Here is a 21,349-nt window from a genome sequence, read left to right on the forward strand (position 1 = left end):
AATCTGACTAAAAATTTCTAATGCTAAATCTTTTCATGAGCATAATTATTATATCTGATTGTCAGTTGACACATGGAAATTAATATTGACCCACAGGATATTTTTATTTTATTTATATATATTTTGTTTTATTTCTTTTATTTATTTTTTTAAAAATATGGAACGCTTCACGAATTTGCGTGTCATCCTTGCGCAGGGGCCATGCCAATCTCTGTATCGTTCCAATTTTAGTATATGTGCTGCTGAAGCGAGCACTCGTTTTATTTCTTACATGTTTTGTTTCATTTTATTTTATATATGTTCATATTTTACAATTAAATAAAAGATATCCAGAATTTTGTGATGATATATAGTAGAGAAATATAGCCGTCAATACATATTATAATATAGAATTGAGAAATAGAATTGCCACTTGAAACTTTCTTTTTTTTTACACAGGGGACATGGGAGTAGGAAAATCTTGCTTGCTTCATCAATTTACAGAAAAAAAATGTAAGTTTTGTTTTGTCATTTACCTATTTTTAAAATGTTTCATTTTTTTAAGTGCTAAAACTATTGCCGACACGTATATTTTTGTCTTTAGAGATATTGTAGAAAAATTGAGTGCAGGTAAAATAAATAGATCAATATGCACAGTTAGACTTTATATGCCACATATTATTTGATTTACCTGTTAAGATTTCCTGATGACAAAAATCCTGTTTTTAAAAAATGAACACAGTGGGCCAGGGAGATTACTCAATGTGCTGGAGCTCATAAATTGCATATAGGAGCCTGGATTTGATCCTTGGCACTGCACAGCCCCAAATACTGCTCGGAACCACCTCCCAGGGTTGAGTCCGGAATAGTCAGCCTCCTAATCCTGACGGGTTTGACTTGGAAACAAGTACAGAGTGTACTGGAGTATCAGATACAGTATTTTTTGCTATCTTCTGATTTTTCATTATAGAATTATCTTATGTGGGGGAGATTTTCTTTGTATATTACTTGTTAACTAAATTGTAATAAATGGGACCACTTAAAATGAAGTTCTTTCTAAAGACCAAGTATAAGATTAAGATTCCTAGTATAACACTTTGTTTTGTATGTTACAGGAGGGGGCCACTTTTTTTTTATATAGCTGATGGACTAAATGTAGTTGAAATTATTGCTTACTGTTAGGTTTTATGGAAATATTCATCCATCTTTGCGTACTTCATATATTTAGAAGAGTTTAGTTAAATGGAAACTTGCTTTGTAGTAAAGCCTATCTAGTCTGCCAGTATGCAATAAGTATACGCTACATCAGATGATTTTAAGATACTGGTAATCTTTTTCAGTATAAAATCTGACTAGCAATTTCTAGTCTTAACTCTGTTGACTATTATATATAATGGTTGTCAGGATGTTAAATTAATGTTAGTATTATAAAAAGTTTTTTATTAAATGTTTTTTAATTTGTGCAGAATTTTAAATAGGGAGTTAAGTAGTAAACAAATAATAGCCAAAGGACCAAATCAAATGGATTGCCTGCTTCTGTTAATAAGATTTGTTTGAGCACAACTCTGATCATTTTATATGTTGACTGGTTGCGTTTCTGCAGAGCTAAGTAGTTGTGCCAGACTGGTCTTTGGCTTGTAAAGTTGAAGTGTTTATTATTTAGTCCATAAGTCTTGTCACCCGTTTTAGTCAAGTCATATGCCTACACCTGGCTATGCGCTCAGAAATCACCCTTGGCTTGGGGGGACCATATGGGATGTGGGTGTGTGTGTGTGTGGGGGGTGTGTGTGGAATTGAACCGGGACCACCCTAGGCTAGTGCTTGCAAGGCACTTACCTCTAGCGCCACTTCTCCAGTCCGTATGCCTAGCCTTTTAATTTCTGGATTTCTGTTAATTTTGATAAGTGTTAAGCTTTAGTCATATAAGCATGCGAGTATTAAAAAGTTTGATGATTATCCACTAATTTTTTCGCAGAGGGCTTTTTGCAGCTTCTAGGAGTTGGAATGTTATGTCTATTTTTCTTCTTGACAGTTATGGCTGATTGTCCTCATACAATTGGTGTTGAATTTGGAACAAGAATAATCGAAGTTAGTGGTCAGAAAATCAAACTTCAGATTTGGGATACAGCAGGCCAGGAGAGGTTCCGGGCTGTCACACGAAGCTACTACAGAGGAGCTGCCGGAGCACTTATGGTGTATGATATCACTAGGTAAGAGAGTTGATTTTCTAGCCTTTATCTTTGGAAACAGAAATCTGTAGTTTGTCTCTTTGCTTTGTGTCTTCTTCAGCTTGGGATCGATTATTTGGGCTTTATGCTTTCTTTGTATTATTGCATATTTGATATATAATATGTTGGTCTCTTTTTCTACAAGTGGGGATTGTGGAAGATAAAGAGATGCTGATGCTGCTAAAGTAGGAAACTGATGCTGTTTAGAAAATCAAAATTGGGGATGGGGCAATAGTAGGGCGTTTGCCTTGCAAGCGACTGACCCAGTACAGATGGTGGTTCAAATCCTGGGATCCCATATGGTCTCCTGAACTTGCCAGGATCAACTTCTGAGCACAGAGCCAGTATGAACCCCTGAGCCCCACTGGGTGTGACCCAAGAACCAGGGGGGAAAAAAGAGAAAGAATAGAAAGAAGAGGGAGAGAGAGAGAGAGAGAGAGAGAGAGAGAGAGAGAGAGAGACAGAGACAGAGACAGAGACAGAGACAGAGAGACAGAGAAGAGAGAGAGAGAGAGAGAAAAGAAGAAAGAAAAGCAGCATTGGTTGAATTATTTGAGAAGTAATGGTTTTTTTTTTTTTTTTTTTTTTTGTATTTTGGGTTTTGGATCACACCGGCTTCACTGAGGGCCACTCCTGGCTTTATGCTCAGAAATCACTCCTGTTGGGCTTGGGGGGACCATATGGGATGCCAGGTTCTGAACCACTGTCCTTCTGCATGCAAGGCAAACAAACGCCTTACCTCCATGCTATCTCTCTGGCCCCGGAAATAATGTTTTATGCCAGATTTTGTTCTTTTAATTTTTTAGAAAGCAGGAAGGTCTTGAGGAATTACTGTTTTCAGTCTCTAGTATTAAAGTTCACACCTTTTCAATATAAGACTTAAGTAAGGAATTCAGTAGTACTTACATTATACAATGTTGTAGATCTTAAAAATTCTTGGTTTGTGTCTATAGGTGTTAGAATATTGATCATTGGGCCCGGAGAGATAGCACAGCGGCGTTTGCCTTGCAAGCAACCGATCCAGGACCAAAGGTGGTTGGTTCAAATCCTGGTGTCCCATATGGTTCCCCGTGCCTGCCAGGAACTATTTCTGAGCAGACAGCCAGGAGTAACCCCTGAGCACTGCCGGGTGTGACCCAAAAACCAAAAACCAAAAAAAAAAAAAAAGAATATTGATCATTAGGATTTTTTCTTCCTTGGGCCAGAGTGATATCCGGGGATAAATGCAAGGAGGACATTTGCCTTACATGTGGCCGGCCCGGGTACAATCCTCAGCATCCCAGAGTCCCCAGAGCCTGCAAGGAGTGATTTCTGAGCCTAGAGCCAGGAGTAAATCTTGAGCCCTGCTGGGTGTGGATCAGAAACAGCAAAACAAACAAACAAAAAAACACACAATTTTTTTTCCTAAAATGGATTGGAAAGGCTTGCAGTACTTTATTCACTGAGAATAAATTGATAATGGAGCTATTTATGGAAACACTAAGTACTTGATTGATAGAAGATAGCAAAACTGTAACATAAAAGGTTTGATTTCTGAGAAATGGAAAACGGTGCCACTTCACTAGACCTGAGCTGGTTTACCGTTCAAAGTGCCTGTTTAAAGCAGTCAATTCCTGTCTCTCTTTGAGGGCGGGTTACTGGGATATGGTGGGTGGTGGTGGTGGTAGGGTGGGTGAGTAGGACCAAGTGGCAAGAGTCTTGTGAGCATTTTTTTTTTTTTTTGGTTTTTGGGTCACACCTGACAATGCTCAGGGGTTACTCCTGGCTCCAAGCTCAGAAATTGCTCCTGGCAGGCACGGGGGACCATATGGGATGCCGGAATTTGAACCAATGAAAGGCATGAAAGGCAAACACCTTATCTCCATGCTATCTCTTGTGAGCATTTTTTTTTTTTTTGGAAATTATTTTCACTGTTTTCTTTTAGCATAATGTGCAGCATTCGGAATCTGGAGGCATTCTACATGCCAAGAAATTGATTCCTGTTGTCTAATTTGGTGCTTCCTTAGCTTATTTTTATTGAGGAACATGCTTTAAGAAATGCTTTTGAATAAAGATAGTGGCTGATTATAATTAAAATTCTTGACATTTTAGTAAGTTTTAGAATTTAGAAGTGTCAGGCAGGAGCAAACAGTTGAAATACCTTTCATGCTTTCCACTTCAGCCAGTTCACGTGAACAAGTAGTGTCATGGGAAGAGAGTTCATCTGGCCATTGTATGGAACATCCTCTGAGACATGCACCTATAGACTAGTGCTGTGCACAGTAATGATTTGACACATGTCTACATTTTGTTTTTAAATTTTATTACTTTTTTTTGGTTTGTTTTTGGGCTGTACCTGGCTGTACTAAGGTCTTACTTGTGGCTGTGCAGGTAGGGATTAGTCCTGGCGGGCTCTAGGAACTAAATGGGATGCTGGGGCTCAAACCTGAGTCGCCTGCCTTACTTATCTCTTGTGCTATCTCTTGGCCCCTATATTTTGCTCATAAACATAATAAATGTAGGAGGTACCTGTGGTAACTTTTATTGTCAATTCAATAATTATCTGTCTTGGAACTAGCCCAAATGTCATTTACTGATAAATATAGAAAATTCACTTAGTGGAGCATAATTAATTGGTCAATTAGAAGGAAAGAAATTCTAATACAAGTGATAAAAGTAGATGCACCTGAAAATCTTTTTCTTAATAAAAAAAGCCAGACATTGGGGCCGGAGAGGTGGCGCTAGAGTTAAGGTGTCTGCCTTGCAAGCGCCAGCCAAGGAAGGACCACAGTTCGATCCCCCGGTGTCCCATATGGTCCCCCCAAGCCAGGGGCAATTTCTGAGCATCAAATGGGTGTGGCCAAAAAAACAAACAAACAAAAACAAAAGAAAGCCAGACACAAGTGGTCATATCTGTGCTTCCTTTCATTTATTTGAAATACCCTGAATAGACAATTCATGGGAAGTGAATTGTCAGGGGACATTTACCTGGGGGTTGTCAGGTTTCTTTGGAAATAATGAAAATGTTCTAGTATTAGATAGTGATTATTAGTGTACACTTGGAATGTACTACACCTTAAAAGTTGTATATTTTTAAAACGGATGAGCTTATAGGGATATCTCAGTAAAATGGTTACTGAAGAATAAACACCCTCGACATTTGACAAGTGCCTTCTTGAAGGTGATGACTTGATTGTAATCATAGTGGGTTTTTTTCTCACTCTTTTTCTTACTACTGTCCTTGCTTTGAGAACTTCAAGTTCCAACTTTAATTACCTTTTTATTCTGTTCATTGCAGGGTACTTTCATAAACTGGTAACTTAGCTTACTGGTTTGATTTGGTTTGTGTGGCTAAATCAGTTTGTTTGGTACAGCTAACTTCTGGGCCTAGTCAGGAATATTTCTAGTACTAATATCACCCTCTATTGACTATGTAATGGTACTGTATAGGTTTGAACTGACTGAATTTTAAATTAACAATGAAACAGTTGCCAGAACCATTAATGATTTATAACTTATAGCCATCAAGTTAAGTGATTTATAGTATCACGATACTTTACAGAGAATGTATGGATTTTTTTATTTGCCAAACTGGTGGCAATTTTTAATTTGCTCCTCGATTTGGAATGTAAAGATTTATCAAAAATAGTATACTTTTTAAGGATTTTTATAGATATATTTGAGTAATATTGAGGCAAGGGATAATGCTTGTCACCTTTACAAAAACATGTGACTATTCAGCAGTAAGGCATTGACCTAGCACGTGGCCAACACAGGACGGACCCTGATTCACTTCTCAGATCCCATATGGTTCCCCAAGCCTGCCAGGAGTAATCTGAGCGACATCGGATGTGACCCAAACACAGCCCTCCCCCCAAAGTGATTATTGTTTGCGTAAAACTTCTTAGAACATTGAAGAAAGTGTTTATGTAACTAACTGCACGCGCGCTACACCTAGCAGTGCTCATGGGTTACTCTTGGCTCTGAATCAGGAATCACTCCTGGCAGTGCTCGGGAACCATATAGGATGCTGTGTGTTGATCGAGGTCGGCCATGAGTGAGGCCAATGCCCTACCCACTGCACTATCACTCTAGCCCCTTATGTGACCTTTTTTTTGAACATTTAGGTCATATCTTATATATACCATGTTGTACATTATAAAGAGCCTGAATAGTAAAAGTTTGCATTGGTGGGGATAAAGGTTGCTCATTTATGTGTGTGCTGGTAGCTGGAATTTTTGAAATGAATTCATAAGGCTGTCTTGTCTGTATTTGAAACTTTGGGTACTTGATATCTTTTTAAGGGTTCTAGGCCAGGCTCTGAAATCTTTCTATAAGTGGCTCTGGGCTTGTTTCCTCACTTATTGCATGAGTACGATGTTTTGTAATTTTACATCAGAAAAGTATTTTAGGGCCCGAGCGGTTGTGCAGCAATAGGGCACTTGCCTTGCACGCGGCTGACCTAGGACGGACATGGGTTCAATCCCCGGCGTCCCATATGCTCCCCCCACCCAGGAGCGCTTTCTGAGCACATAGCCGGGAGTAACCCCTGAGGTATTTTAGGGATTATTTGACTAATTCAGAGAAGTCAGTGCATTTAATGTTATTGGTTGGAGGAATTGGAGATGGATTGGAGTTTAAATCCTAGAATTATTTATTTAGATACTGGTAAATACAGTACAAAGTTAGGATAAACTCACCTTCTGATACCTGGGGGTTTGACTTTCTCGTCAAATGCATTAAAAGTCCTTTTTGTTTCTGGGCACATTAGAGGCCTTTATTTTCGTGCCAGCACAAATGAGATATATGCTCAGCCACTGAGCTGTAATCATGTCCCCAAATGTCTTTTTAGTCGTTTACATTGGATTAATTTTGGCTCTCAAGGAGACCTGGGTGGGAGCAGCCTTCCTGGCAGTGCTTCGCCAACCTTTCAGTGAGGTGAGGCGGTGTCCTGGCCCCCAGCAGTGCTTGAGGCCTCTGCCAGTGCCCTGTAGCGATCACCAGAGGTCTCATTGCAGTGGCCGACAGCAGCACAGTTGCAAGAAGTTGAGGAGCTTCTGGAATTTGTGCATTGATTACAGAGCTTACAGGGGCACTCTTGGTTGAGTGTTTGCTACTTGGCCACGCACTCTGTTGTGATGCTGGGGTGGGGTGCCCAGAAGGCCTGGGATCGCACTCAGCCTACGTTGCTGTACCAGAGATTGAAATGCGTGCAAAGCAAGCGTGCTGCTTTGAGCAGTCTCCAGGCTCCTGCATATGGTCTATTGGGGGCATGGGGCGTGAGAGAGGATGTGAATTGGGGGGCACATCCCATGGCATGCGGGGGCTACTTCTAACTCCATGCTCGGGGTCTGATGAGATGCGAGGGATTAAACCTGGACCCCCTTAAGTGCAGTGTACGTGCTCAGCCTGTTGATTTCTTTCTCTGGCCCTAACTAACTTAAATGACTTTTTTTTCTTTTAATTTATTTATGCATACAGTGTAGAAAGCTATCACGGCCATAAGCAATGATTCTGTGCAATCATCCTGTTGAATATTTTGGGGAGAATTAGTAATCTGAGACCAGCAGGGCAACCCCCCCAAAGCCCCCAGTAAAAGTGCTTACAGTGAACCAGGATTTGTTTCTTTATCAAAGATGCAAAGATACATGGACCAAAAGGAAAAAAAAAGTTTAAATTCTCAATGCCTAATGTGTGTACACAAACAGGCACAAAGGAAAAATGTGTATCCTCATAATTCCTATATCACAAATATTGCAGAAGCAGCAATCTGTACAGTAAAATGCAATCGGAGGGGAGGGGAGAGAAAAACCTCTTTAAATCATTTGGAATACTTAAAAATGTTACAGCCTCTTTTTTTTTTTTTTTTTTTTTGGTTTTTGGGCCACACCCAGCGGTGCTCAGGGGTGACTCCTGGCTGTCTGCTCAGAAACAGCTCCTGGCAGGCTCGGGGGACCATATGGGACACCGGGATTCGAACCAACCACCTTTGGTCCAACCACCTTTGGTCCTGGATCGGCTGCTTGCAAGGCAAACGCCGCTGTGCTATCTCTCCGGGCCCACAGCCTCTTTTTATGCTCTTATAGTTACCGTACACAGGTTTGAGGAAAGATGAGTTCAGCCTATTTGTCGTAATGACTTTCTTAATTTCTAACTGAAAAATATATAGACATGCACAGATATTTCCTATTGAATGTGTTATTGATTAGACATATTAATACTCTGCCTTCTTTTTGTGTTATGAGAATCTGGAAAAACGATTGAAAATAAGGGAGAGGGAAATGGACAACAGTGGTGGGAAAGTTGCACTGGTGAAGGGGGTGTTTGCATTTTATGGTTGAAATCCAATTGCGAACATGTTTGTCACCATGATGCTTACGTAAAGAAATTATTAAAAGAAAAAGAAAATAAGATTTTTTAGTTGGTACTTTCGTTTGGAAATTGATTCCCATTAATTTTCTGTAGTTGTTTCTTGTTTTGTCGATGTATTCTAAATTTTAAAGATTATTTAAGTAGGTAATGTATCAGATCAGACTTTTAAACATAGATAATTTGCTTCTGACATGTAAGTAATAAGCATAATGTTGAATATTGAGTAGTTTAATAATGGGTTTTGCTATGCTTTTGAAAGGCACGTGGCTAAATTCCACAACTGTTGTACCAAGGAGAGCAATTCAGCAAAAAAAATTTTAGGCTCTGTCGATTAAAATGAATATTTCAAAACTCAGTGAAGTTTCTTTTACTGTTGGAAATGGCAATTGTATGTGGTAGTTACAAATGTCAACTTTAATTTTTACAGAAGAAGTACTTACAACCACTTAAGCAGCTGGTTGACAGATGCCAGGAATCTCACCAACCCAAATACTGTAAGTGAAGTCAGTTATTACCAGAAAATGTAAAACGTAAATTGAACTGAAAAGGGGAAAGCGTATTTTAGTGGGGATGATGCATTTGGAATTACTCCTGGCACTCGGGACCACGTGGGATGCTGGGGATCGAACCCAGGTCAGCGGTGGGCAAGCTGTATTGTTGCTCTGTCCTCTTTTGCTTCTCATACTTGGTCTTTGTTCACATTTGTGGTTTAAAAAATGAAAGTTAGAAGCAGTAGCGATGTCATGTCAGGTGGAGACCGAAACTTAAAAGGGATTCCTGTTTATTTCATAAAATGTTATGTTGGGAGAAGATGGGCACAGTTTGTCTTTAGTGGTTCTTAAAATTGCAAGTGTTAAAAAAAAAGCAAGTTTTTCTACCATTACCCGCATGAGATGCAAGTTAAAAATGACAAAGCTAGCTTCTTAGAGGAAGTCAGGTGTAAAGCTTGTAGCCATCGTGCTAGAGACTCCGCATATAGAGAGAAATGAGGGTCCTTGGCTTGCGGAAGGTGCATCCGGTAGGAAGAGATTAACCCGTATAGACAAGTACAGTGCAAAGAGTGAATTGGGTTTGACACTGAGCAGTGTAATGCACTAGTCTCCCTGGACGGATGTTGTCCTGTGTAGAGACCAGAGGAGGTTGTGGTGTCTGATCTGGGTGACAGCTGGAGGAAGGTTTCGGTAAATGCTACTAGGCAGTCCCAGGAACGAGTGAGGAAGGGCGCTGTGTTGTGATTGACTTGAAATTTCTGGAAAATCGGCCATTGCCTCACTTCACTTTGGACCCTTCGCACCTGGAAGAAGCTTGGCTCAACAAATTTGTGGTCAGTGATGAGATTTGGCGCTTTTGAGGGCACAGTGATTTAATTCTGCTCAGAGGATGGTTTGCTGGGCCTACAGTATCAGGAATTGTGCCTGCAGTTTTCCTAGTAGTTTTAACAGTAAGATCATTACAGAGGCACATACAAACCTATGAGTGAATGTTCATAAGTTATATTTGCAATAGCTCCAAACTGGAAACAGTCTAGGTCGCTGGTGGTAGGTGATTGGTTAGAAATAGAACATCTTGGGGCCGGAGAGATAGCACAGCGGTTGGGTGCTTGCCTGGCACAAAGCCTACCCTGGTTTAAATTCCGGCACCCCACATGGTCCCCCAAGCCTGCCAGGAGTAAGCCCTGAGCACAGAGCCAGGAGTAACCCCTGAGCGCCGCCGCTGGATGTGACCCAAAATCAAACTAAACAGCAACAATAAAACATAACATCGTATTTTCAGTAATTTAGATCTATCTATCTCAGTTAAAAACGCAATCTCAAGCTACTGTATCTGATTTATTTATAAAACATTTACAAAAGGACAGCATTGCGGAGATGGGAAACAGATCTGTGGTAGCCAGGGACAGTGATACGTACATATAGTGAGGTGTGAGTGGTGTGAGTGTAACCATAGAGAGCAAGACCAAGCAGTTCTTTGCAGTGATGTGTCCTGATTGCACTGGCACAGGCCTACAACCTGCAATAATAAATCAAACTGTGCTTAAGTGAGTATGAGAGCCTGTAACATTGGTGAAATCTGGAAGTTGCTACTCTTGGGCAAGTTTCTGAAGGAAGGTGTACAGGACCTTTACGAATGCAGGTTTCTGTGTGTCTGTAATTCATATTTTGATATCTTACCACATCTTCAGAAAGGGTTTGGGGTACCTGGGAGTTACTAATCCCACTGTGTGCTGACCTGGTAGTACAATTCTTGGACCCATTTTGGTGCTTGAGGGATTGAACTCAGTCTCAGATGTGCTAGGTACTACCACTTGAGCTATTGCCCCAGCCTCAGAAAATCTCTTGCTGTTGGGGGGTTCATACCTTGGCAGGGGCTTCTTTAGATTGATCGCAGCAGTAGTGCTTGCCTGGAGAGGGAACAGGTTGCTGAGGGGACAGGGATAGGAGCATGTGATGCAGGGGATCAATCTAGGCCTCCTTGCACGCTCAGCGTTGGAACTGGTCCCAGAAAATTGCATTTTTAAAGCTCTGCTAAAATAATATTTCATACGTGTCCTTTGATTTTTTTTTTTATTTTTAGTAAAAAGTACTTTCATTTCGTTGCTGGTATTTTCTGTGACTGTCACTTAAGGATAGTGAGAAGCAGGTTTTAAAACTTGTAAGCAATTGGGAGAGAAGCTGTTTGCATCCAAACAGCACCTGTGGCTGTCGTGACTACCAGCCTTAACTTCCTTTTGAAAATATCGTTGCCTGCTATGTTAAACTTAAAGAGTAGTGGATAATGTGAAAACTCCTTCTCTTCCTCAACGGGCGCTTTCATTCGATAACTGTGTTAGGCCAGGTTATATCTATGCCAAAATGATGAATTTGTTGGCTATCGTGTATCTTGGAAATGGGAGAGCCAGGGGCAATAATTTGATTGAAAAAGTTAATGGTGGGATCTAGAGTAATAGCACAGCGGGTAGCTTGTTTGCCTGGCATGCGGCTGACGTGGGTCTGATCCCCAGCATTCCATATGGTCCTCCGAGCCTGCCAGGAGTCGACCTGGAGTGCCGCCGGGTGTGGCCCCAAAACCAAAATTATTTTAAAAAGTGAATGGTGGAAATATTTTTGAGTTGTAACTATTCATTCTTAAACTATTATCACCTCGTTTTGGAAGGGGTGGGGGTCCAGCTTCGTGGTGTCAGATTGATGTATGTGCAGTTTTTGTATTTTGGGGGCTTGGGTCCCACCTGGGCTGTGCTCAGGCTTCTTTCTGCCTGTGCTTAGGGATGAGTAATAATGCGGACCGTTTGTGGGACTGGGGATTGAACCCTGGGTAATTGCATGGGAAGGAAGCTCTTGCCTGCTGCTTCAGCGCTATCCATCATCTCCCGTGCTGATCCTTCACAAGGCCACCGCACAGTTACTTTCCGAGACCTTTTCAGAATCGCCTTAACTTTGCCTAATTTCTTCTCTATGATACCAAAGTGGATATTGGCAGATATTTTGCCTTGGCTTATGAACTACACTTCTCGATCGCTCTCTAAGTGAGGGCTGTGATGCTGGGGATTGAACCTGGTCTCTTGAATGCTTGCATTCTCCCCCCTTTATTGAGGGGCTGTGATTTACAGCTCCATACACTCAAACCTAACGGGTTGTTGACAAAAGACCATACCCCTGAAATGCTTTTCTTCCCTTTATAGAAAGTTTGTCAGCCCTGTCCTAGGTGATATGCAAGATCTTTCTGAGAACTTACTCTGTAGATGGTTAAATTCTAGGACTTGGCTTCCCATTTCTTATATCCTGTATTTTTGGATTTTAGGATTGTCATGGCTAATTTACATGATTTTAAGATGTCTTTGTTTTATACAAATTAGGTAATAATTCTCATAGGAAATAAAGCCGATTTGGAGGCACAGAGAGATGTTACATATGAAGAAGCCAAACAGTTTGCTGAAGAAAACGGTGGGTTTCTTCAAGGATTTTAATGGCTTTTTGGGTCATACTTGGGAGGGTTTCTGAAGAATTACGGGATTTTGATACTGTATATTTCCTCCACCTCAGACTCCTACTCTTTAATCAAATACTATGGAAAAGAGTATTGAAAGCGGGTAGGAAACTTTTACTCAGATATTGCTGGATATGGCACAATATATATTACAGAAGATAGTTTGTTTGAAATGACCTAATTGTAATCAAATTTTTATTTTTAGGCTTATTGTTCCTTGAAGCAAGTGCAAAAACGTAAGTATGGCTAAAATGTGGATCATTTTACAACGATGTATGTCTGCAAAATTTATACTGTAGATGTGCACGACATATAAGTACATAATGCTGAAGGCAAGTAAGAAAAACAAGAAAATAGCCTTCTGCAGCTTCGCGTTTTGAAATTTTTATTATGCCCACTGATAACCCAGGTTAATAATACATTTTTGTTAGCATTTTTGAAGTGTTTGACTTTCACAATCGTGCTGAGTTATTTGGCAACTGAGTTTAGTCGGCTTGTTGATTGCTTACGATCACAGTTTAAAAAGATAAAACAAATCTCTAATTTTCTCCCTTTATTAAGGAAATACTTAAGGTTTCAACAATCAGAAGCATAATAAAAGTTTTTTAGTTTTCATATCAGTCGAACCCATCATTGTTCTTATTTTACTAGGCTAGATTCCTCGAAAGCTGTGAGGAATCAGCCGTTTTGTTTTACTACTTCCGTTTTGTCACTGGAGAACTGTACTCAGTTGTGAACATGGCTAAGGAGACTCTGTCCCTTCCACGTGATAAAAGCACAAGTCATGCTTGTCTAATTACTCTCCAGATTCTCCTTTTCTTGGTCCCATGCTTGGAGATACTTTCATCTCGTGGAGAGGTAACTGGCTGTAACTGAAAAGGCCTCTCTGGTTTAAGTGTCACTGTCTAACATTCGTGATCGGAACATGGTTACACAGACGGGTGTAGACTAGCAGTTCTGTGTCTATATACTTTCGACAGAAAACATTTTCCCATGTTGTTCCCTTAGCTCAGGCTTCTGGTAATCTGTTAGATGACAGTGGCTAAGTTGAAGACATCATGGCTGTTGACGAAAGGTTAGCAAAAGATCAGTCTCTCCTGTCTTCTCTGTTGTGCAAAGCGTGAGCTCTCGAGTAAGGATGCCCCCCAATTGCCTCGTAGGGGAGAGAATGTGGAAGACGCTTTCCTGGAGGCTGCCAAGAAAATCTACCAGAACATTCAGGACGGGAGTCTGGACCTGAATGCTGCCGAGTCTGGCGTACAACATAAACCTTCAGCTCCGCAGGGAGGCCGGCTAACCAGCGAACCCCAACCCCAGAGAGAAGGCTGCGGCTGCTAGTGACGTCACCTCTCTGCCGTGGGCCTCATTTTACCTTTCACCTCTGTCAGTTGGAAGCAGTACTTTTTACTGCCTCATTGTCTTCTGTACATCTACTGGGTTTAATTAAAAAAAAAAGCCAACGAAAAAGAGAAACAGCTCTGTTGTCAAAAAAACAGTTTAACACAATACTAAACCGCTAAACGACTAGATGTAATCAGGTTATCAAAGGCAAGTAGAGTAATAAATCTCTCCTGCATGGTAAATCTAGACATTTCCCCCCTCTTGATTGTTCTTGTGATAGGTACACCATCAACACATGATTTAAAAACAGAGCATTGGAGCTGATCTTCCATGATTTTATCTCCCTTTGGGCAGTGCTTTGTCTTGCTGTACGGTTTAATTTGATGGTATCTTCACTTTTCTCCATCTTTTATTGTTCACATACGTCTGTTGTACCGTTTTATTCCCCAGTGACCTGACTGCTGATCTCAACTATCTTCTGTTTTGCATTTGTCAGGTAAAGTTCCCTACTGTGTGGGTGGCCTTGTACTCGAAGAGCTTCGCTTCTCGGCCTCGCACAGAGAAAACACCCATTTATTGTCCTCTTGTGCTTAATAGAAGCTTTCTTCTTCCTTTTTTTTTTTTAATACCATTTAATCCTTTTCTTTTTAGCAAAAAGTAAATATGTATAAATTTTGAAGGAACTGAATAACAATACATTCTGTGTATATTATTTTAATGAAGAAAATAAATTGATTACTGGCCTTGGAACAGTATAAAATACCAGTCTGTACAGTATGATCTGTGACCCTGCTGCTCCCGCCCGTTTCACACAAGGAAGTAGAACACACCTGCAGTTGACAAGCACCAGTGACGCTGTCTCCACCTTTGGTGCCGACGGTGTTGGGGACACGATGCTCAAACCGACGCCTGGCGTGAGGATTAACACTAGCAGCTCCTGTTCCACCTTTGCACTGTGGCTTACCTGCTGATTTTCTTAACCGTTCTCATGCAATCGACAATGTGCTACCCCGCTTTTCTCTTTCTGTAAACACTTTGCATTACAGGCTGCATTTCTTGCCTTACTGTATAGAAAAAGAAAAAAAGGCTGGGTTGATTGTTGCACATTTTAAGCTTTTATACCTTTATCTTGGAGTGGTCAGATTAGGAAACAGCGAGCCAGACCCACAGGCCTGCTGTCGAGGGATTTGAAAATGTGCATTTTTTAACACTACAGTAAAATGATTTCGGAGATCACTTGTGTTGTTATGTTACTGTGAGGAGTTATTCTAGGACCTGTTGGCATAAGTTGTTCTGTAAAAGGGGATGTTTTTAATTGCGTTTTAACGTTAGTGTCACCACTTATTTGCACAAGGTGGCCTGACCTTGGAAAGGAATACTGTATTGTAACGAAACAATTCTACTTGTTTAGACTTAGTAAGTGGCTGATTTACTAAGTTCTGTTGATTGTTAACCAAGTTTGTAGTTGGGACTGCAATTGAGAAGTCAGTCGAGGTAAGGTTAACTTCGGCATATTTACAGAAATGCACTCGGCTGTTGTGTTTAAAGTGCATGTTTTAAATCCCTCTTTCCAGATAAGGAAAAAATAAAACATCTTTCTGGGTTGTAAACAAGTGGTAGTATCAGAGTATGTATAGTCATTGTTAAATAAATAAAAACCCAAACTGGAATGTGCAGAAGATAGGATTTGGTCAATTTGTGGACCAGTTTTTCTTTTTGTCATTCACCTTGAAAAGTAAGCTTCCTGGAGCAAGTTGGTCTGTTCTGTTCGAGACTTGGCGATGATCCGTTTTGCTTCCACTTGCCGCATCGAAGGGACTCGCCCAGGGACCATGACCCTAGTGTGTACATACTTGCAAAATAAAGATCCGGCCCACGGGGACACGTTCACAGCGCACAGGCTCCTTTAGTGCAATGAAAGCCCCGACTCCCCGCGTTAGTTACAGTTGGTCTTCTTGTTTTTGTGACAATTGATTGAGGCTGCTGTACTCATTGATGTAACAAGATGCTATTAATCCTGATATTTGTAAATAAAGTACCTGTATCTAGATTAAGTTCAATCGTTGCCTTCTTTTATGAGCTCCACTAGGATTTCCTATTCTGGCAAATAACTGTTGGCATGGCTTGTTTCTATTGCGGAATCGCCTGTTGCGTAGAGGTCTGTCTACAGAGCGCATCTACCCAGATTAGCTGGCTGCTCTTACCCATGCGTTTGAACCGCGAACTACTCTTCGAATGCTGTTTACTTCTAGGCAAGCTTGTAGAGAGGCAGCATGTTAGGGGCTGAGTGTCCTTCCCTACTGGACGTGAGGCCAGATCCTGTTACTTGCATGTTACCCCTTCTAATAAACTTGGGTGCTTAAAACATGGGAACAAACTGTCACATTGTAAGATCCTTGTGCCAGATAAGCTTCGGAGAACGCGAGGTTCTTTGAATTTTTAAACCATGAGAACTGGCTACTCACGTAGTTCCCTGCTTCTCCGGTTACTCATTGCCTTTGGCCTCTGAGGAGCCCTACTGATTAGTAACTGTTGGTGTTCAGTATTCTTTACCCAGTAGATAGTCAAGCCTAGTGTTTCGGGTGTTTTCTGTGGCTAACTGCTAATGTACTATGCAGCAGATTTACTTTTTTTTTTTTTTTTTGGTTTTTGGGTCACACCCAGCGGCGGCGCTCAGGGGTTACTCCTGGCTCTGTGCTCAGAAATCGCTCCTGGCAGGCTTGGGGGAACCCTGCGGGGTGCCAGGATTTGAACCACTGTCCTTCTGCATGCAAGGCAAATAAATCTTGCCGGCTCTAGGAGGCTTGTTTTTATGGGGGTGGTCACATATTACTAATTAGAAGCAATCAAGTTTCTTTGAAAAATATCTTTTGGAACCAGGTACTGAGGGTCACGTTATCTCAACTCCGAAAGTCCATAGTTCGGATAACTTTAGAAGTGTTGTATTATCTATCATTTTTTAAATTGTGTGGTTCAGTTCAGACAAAAGGACAGATTTAATTTTCTTAGAATTAGAAACTTGAAGCCTTGTGAATTAGAAAATGCAACATATCATGTTTTATTTTCTTTTATTCTCGTTTCATAGGAAAATAGATTTTAAGCAAAATCCAAAATATTCTGACACTATATAAACAAAGGAGTATCTTTTTCCCTCTTTGTAATCACAGGTTTTATCTGTTTATGGATTCAAGTTTACAGTAAAAAGATTAACAAAACCCCCCACAATCATCTGAACATTGGTCTAACTTGTATACAACTATTCATATGTACAAATGATTTACAAAAAATGGTTGCATCAGGGTGCAAGCGACATAAGCGCGTGGAGTTTCAGCATCTCGATTCACTTGCTCTTGGAAAAAAAACAAGTGGCATTCCAAGTAGTAAGTCAGTGAGGTAGTTGGAGGTGTTTTCTGCAAAATACAGTATTTTCCATCTGGCATTCTTTTCCTATGGTAAAGAAAAAAGATGAATTCTAACACAGGTAATGGATAAGCAGAACTAAGCAATCATACAGCTGATACTGGTATGTATATATTTGAGTCCCTTTGGGAAGGTGTTTTTTGCTTTAAAAATAGGCTGTACTCTAGGGGAGTTGAGCCTCGATGCAGGCCACCCCCATTAGGAGTGTGTTCCAGGCATGTTCCACTCCTCTTTGTTGCCTCTGTTCCAGCCCCAAATGTTTGGATTTAGACTTTATAATATTTAGGGTTTTTTGGGGTTGTTGGAGGGCACACTTACCAGTGCTCTGGGTTTATTCCTGGCAGTGTACTCAGGGATCACTCCTGGTGGAGCGTGGAGAGCATCTGGGGTGCCAGAGTCAAATCTAGTTGGCCACGTACAATGTGCAGGACAAGTGCCCTACCTGCTGTACTACTGCTCCAGCCCTGCCTTGTATGTGGCCAGCTGGGGTTTGATCCCCGCCATCCCATATGGTCTGCTGAGCCTGCCAGGAGTAACCCGAGCACTGCTGGGTGTGGCCCCCAAACCGAGAGTGAGTGAGTGTGTGTGTGTGTGTGTGTGTGTGTGTGTTTTTAGGGGACACCTGGGCCGGACTGTCGAGGAAGCTGCGCGCTGGAACCCAGCACCTTGTACTTTTAGCTGTTCTACCAATCTGAGTTATCTTAGCTCTTGGTTTTAAGGTGAAGCACTTAGATTAATCCAAAGATGAAAGGTGACTTTTTAAGACCTTCCCATTGAGATGCTGGTGAGAAGCGAAGTACGCACCCACTGAGCAGGAAGCAGGGAAGGGCATCAGTGTCGGTAGCTGTCTGCGAGATATAGAGGCCCTTCTAGAACCTGTGGGAAAGAAAGAGCTCTGAGAAGGGAAACAGTATCAGGCTCGGACAAGCTCTTTAAATCCAGCCTAATTCATGGATTATGACTCAAACTTGAAAATATAACTGACCTTTCTACATAAGGTGTTGACCCCAACATAGCTGAAACTATATGTATAACTTCAGTGGTCCCCAGAGTTCCCCTAAGGTATTGCTTACTGTTGACCTGCAACTTCCTGGAGCCTGAGTAATATATTTTGCATTTACTATTCACTGAGTGACAAGGACCGTTACAAAGACCATCCTTGTCACTTTCCCATCGAACTGAAGAGGAGGGAGGGGGGTGTCGGTCTTGCAGTGCCAGGGGTGGGAGAAGAGGTATACGGAGAGGTAAGCCCACTCGCAGAATTGAAAAGGGACTAATTCCGGACTTGGATTTTGACTTCTCTAGAATGGTCCTTGATGCTGAATGGCACCAGTGCTTCTACAGTCCCGTACGTAAGGAATCACACCAGCAAAGGCAGGTTTGACTAACAGAAACCCTTTGGCCAGACTCTAGTGTCAAGCTATCCTCATGGCAGTTGCTCAGAAGCACTGGAGCCATCTTTTGCTCAGAGTGTCTGCCCATGGAGAAGGGGACACTCTCAGAGTCCTCTTCAAGGGTCAACTGTTGTTCTAATAGTTTCAGTACTCACTGTGCCTTGAAAACCCTTTTCTTCTAACTTCTCCTGGCCACCATCTTGAGGTGCTAAATGAAACTGTCCTCCACGCCCTCCTTTCTCACCTCCCCACTCACTACACTTTCGCCTAGCCAAGGGCGTCTACTTTTCATCGTCCAAAGTTTCTTAACACTGTAAGGCCTATTCAGGGGGTCCTCAAACTACGGCCCGCGGGCCACATATTGTATTTATTCCCATTTTGTTTCACTTCTAAATAAGATACATGCAGTGTGCATAGAAATTTGTTCATAATTTTTGTTTTTATTATAATCTGGCCCTCCAACAGTATGAAGGACAGTGAACTGGCCCCGTTTAAAAAGTTTGAGGACCCCTGAACCTGTATGAAGATTCTAGCCTGTACCTCAACATGGTTTCCATAGGGCAATGTTTCAATTTTTTGCTCCCTGCTCAAGAGCTATGTGTACTCGAGATAACTGTTCTGTTTTTATGTGCTTCCACCAAACAATATACAGCTGTCTCTAAGGCATGATTGTGGGGTTTTTTTCCTTGTCCTTGACGGTTTTCATTTTCGCAATTTTCAATTTGTGTGTGTGTAAACACACCTGAAGTGCATGAGGGACCATGTGTTGTGAGGGATGAAACCCAGGTCTTGTGCCTGCAAAGCCTTCTGTGCATGTGCTCAGCCTGTGGAGTGACCTCAGATCCCCCTCATTTTAGGCATTTTTCATAAAGGGCAGTTCCTATCTCCTAGGGTGTACTAAAGACTAAAAGAGGTCATACGTGAGGAGTGTTTGGTACTTAGCAGGCACACAGTGGCAGCATTACCTGGCTCTGAATACCTCTTACTATCTACTGACCCCATGAGTTTGTATTGTTAATAAGTGATTATCTAAGTCACATTAAGAAAAGTCTGAAATTCAGTCTCAAAAAAAACTCTGGGTTATGAGGTCTGCAAGCAAGATGCTGAGGAAAAAACAGCTGGTAGTCACCTCTAAGACAGACAAGAACTTGCCTCACAGACCGGAACACTACTGACTGTCAAAACAGTGCATCAGTGAACTACGCCCAGCTCCAGTCTCCATGTATGCCTTTCCATCCTTTACTGTTTGCTGCCTGTTCTAATCAGTGGATCCCAGTTTCCCCGGGGACTGGGAGAGAAGTCTCATAAGGTTTAAGTTCTTTGGAGACTGGGAAATGTGTGCGTGTCCTGAGTCACCCCTAGACTTGCCCACAGCTTTCCAGACCAAACTCTGTTTAGGTCAGAGCCACTGTGGAGAGGTTTCTCTGACCTGGATGGGCCCGACGTGCGCGTCCTCGGCCACGCAAGAGTCCAGCTGCGACACACTGGTCGAGCGCGAGGAGTTGAGAGAGCTGCTGGTGACCAGTTCCCCTAATGCATCCACTTGCCGCCTCAGGTTGTGCAAAGAGCCCTCGGTCAGGCGCTTCCCTTTGATCAGCACCTCTGCCTGCTTGGACATGCACTGTCGAAGTTGGGCCTGAAAGCGTTAGGGTGAAAGTGAGGATTTTACTCACATGCCAAGTATAGTCAGCACCTTCCTTGTGTTTTAATATTTTTAAGGCAAATCACAAAGTTGAATGTCTCTTGAAAATGCTCTTACTGGGGGCTGGAGCGGTGGCACTAGGGGTAAGGCGACTGCCTTGCAGGCACTAGCCTAGGACGGACCGTGTGTTTCGATCCCGTAGCATCCCATATGGTCCCCCCCAAGCCAGGAGTGTTTCTGAGCACATAGCAGGAGTAACCCCTGAGCGTCAATGGGTGCCCTCCCCCATGCTCTTAATAAAAAAAAAAGTACAACTAGAGATGACAGCTCTTGTGTGTGGAAATTGTTCCCATTCTGCATTGTAATTAACTGGGTCTTTGACTTAGCCCAGTTTCTTAGGTTTCTTCTGGTGTTTGGGCTTCCTTAGGCGATGCTCAGGGCTTTGTACTGGCTCTGACCAGGGATGCTGCTTGGGGGCCATATGTAGTACTGGGGATTAAATGGGTTTACAGCAGGTAAGGCATTTGCCTTGCATGTACCTGACCTCAAGTTCTATAACCAGCACCCCACATTGTCCCCCACACACCACCAAGGAGTGCAGAGCAGTCAGAGTCACCTGAGCATGGCCGGATTTAGCCCTAAACAGACCTCAACTGGGGTCAGCAATGGGCAAGGCAAGTGTCTCACCCCCTGGGCTAACTTCAGCCCTCAGCCCAGCTCTTTCTCAGTAACAAGCTTGGGACTTCTGTATCCTGCCATTCTGTTTAAGAATACCCCACCCTGCTCCCAGCTGTTCTCCAAAAGGCATCAGGCTTCTTTTATGCCTTTCAACTCCCGCCCAGGCATACTCAATCTGGTCGCACTGACTACGAAGTCCTACTAGACCAATTTTCACTGCCGAGACGTACATCTCCTTTTCTGGGTATCACAGAAGTTCCTCAGTGGTCTGTGATCTAATACGTATTATCAGTGATCTATTTATCAGTTTCTTTCCAGGCCCAAGCACAGTG

The 21,349-nt window shown here is 42.1% G+C and overlaps 2 protein-coding genes and 1 non-coding gene across 3 annotated transcripts in view; 1 reads left to right on the forward strand and 2 right to left on the reverse strand.

Moving 5' to 3' along the window:
• The window catches only part of RAB14 (RAB14, member RAS oncogene family), a 31,438-nt gene extending 15,501 nt beyond the window's left edge, over nt 1-15,937 (forward strand). The window contains exons 2-7 of the mRNA XM_049773077.1: nt 439-492; nt 2,012-2,189; nt 8,986-9,052; nt 12,412-12,499; nt 12,748-12,778; nt 13,703-15,937. Coding sequence (XP_049629034.1) covers nt 439-492; nt 2,012-2,189; nt 8,986-9,052; nt 12,412-12,499; nt 12,748-12,778; nt 13,703-13,880 — 596 coding nt within the window. The 3' untranslated portion in view covers nt 13,881-15,937. The remainder of the gene's footprint in view (nt 1-438; nt 493-2,011; nt 2,190-8,985; nt 9,053-12,411; nt 12,500-12,747; nt 12,779-13,702) is intronic.
• LOC126010648 (U6 spliceosomal RNA) lies at nt 152-255 on the reverse strand. Its single transcript, XR_007496666.1, has one exon. It is a non-coding gene; the product is annotated as a U6 spliceosomal RNA (small nuclear RNA).
• Nucleotides 15,938-16,934: 997 nt separating the features above from the next.
• The window catches only part of CNTRL (centriolin), a 93,297-nt gene continuing 88,882 nt past the window's right edge, over nt 16,935-21,349 (reverse strand). Inside the window, exons 41-43 of the mRNA XM_049773060.1 lie at nt 20,127-20,333; nt 18,108-18,179; nt 16,935-17,330 (exon numbers count right to left, since the gene is read on the reverse strand). Of these exons, the coding sequence (XP_049629017.1) occupies nt 18,135-18,179; nt 20,127-20,333 (252 nt within the window). The 3' untranslated portion in view covers nt 16,935-17,330; nt 18,108-18,134. The remainder of the gene's footprint in view (nt 17,331-18,107; nt 18,180-20,126; nt 20,334-21,349) is intronic.

This window comes from Suncus etruscus, chromosome 5 (genome assembly GCF_024139225.1).
Source record: "Suncus etruscus isolate mSunEtr1 chromosome 5, mSunEtr1.pri.cur, whole genome shotgun sequence".
NCBI classification, from domain to species: Eukaryota; Metazoa; Chordata; class Mammalia; order Eulipotyphla; family Soricidae; genus Suncus; species Suncus etruscus.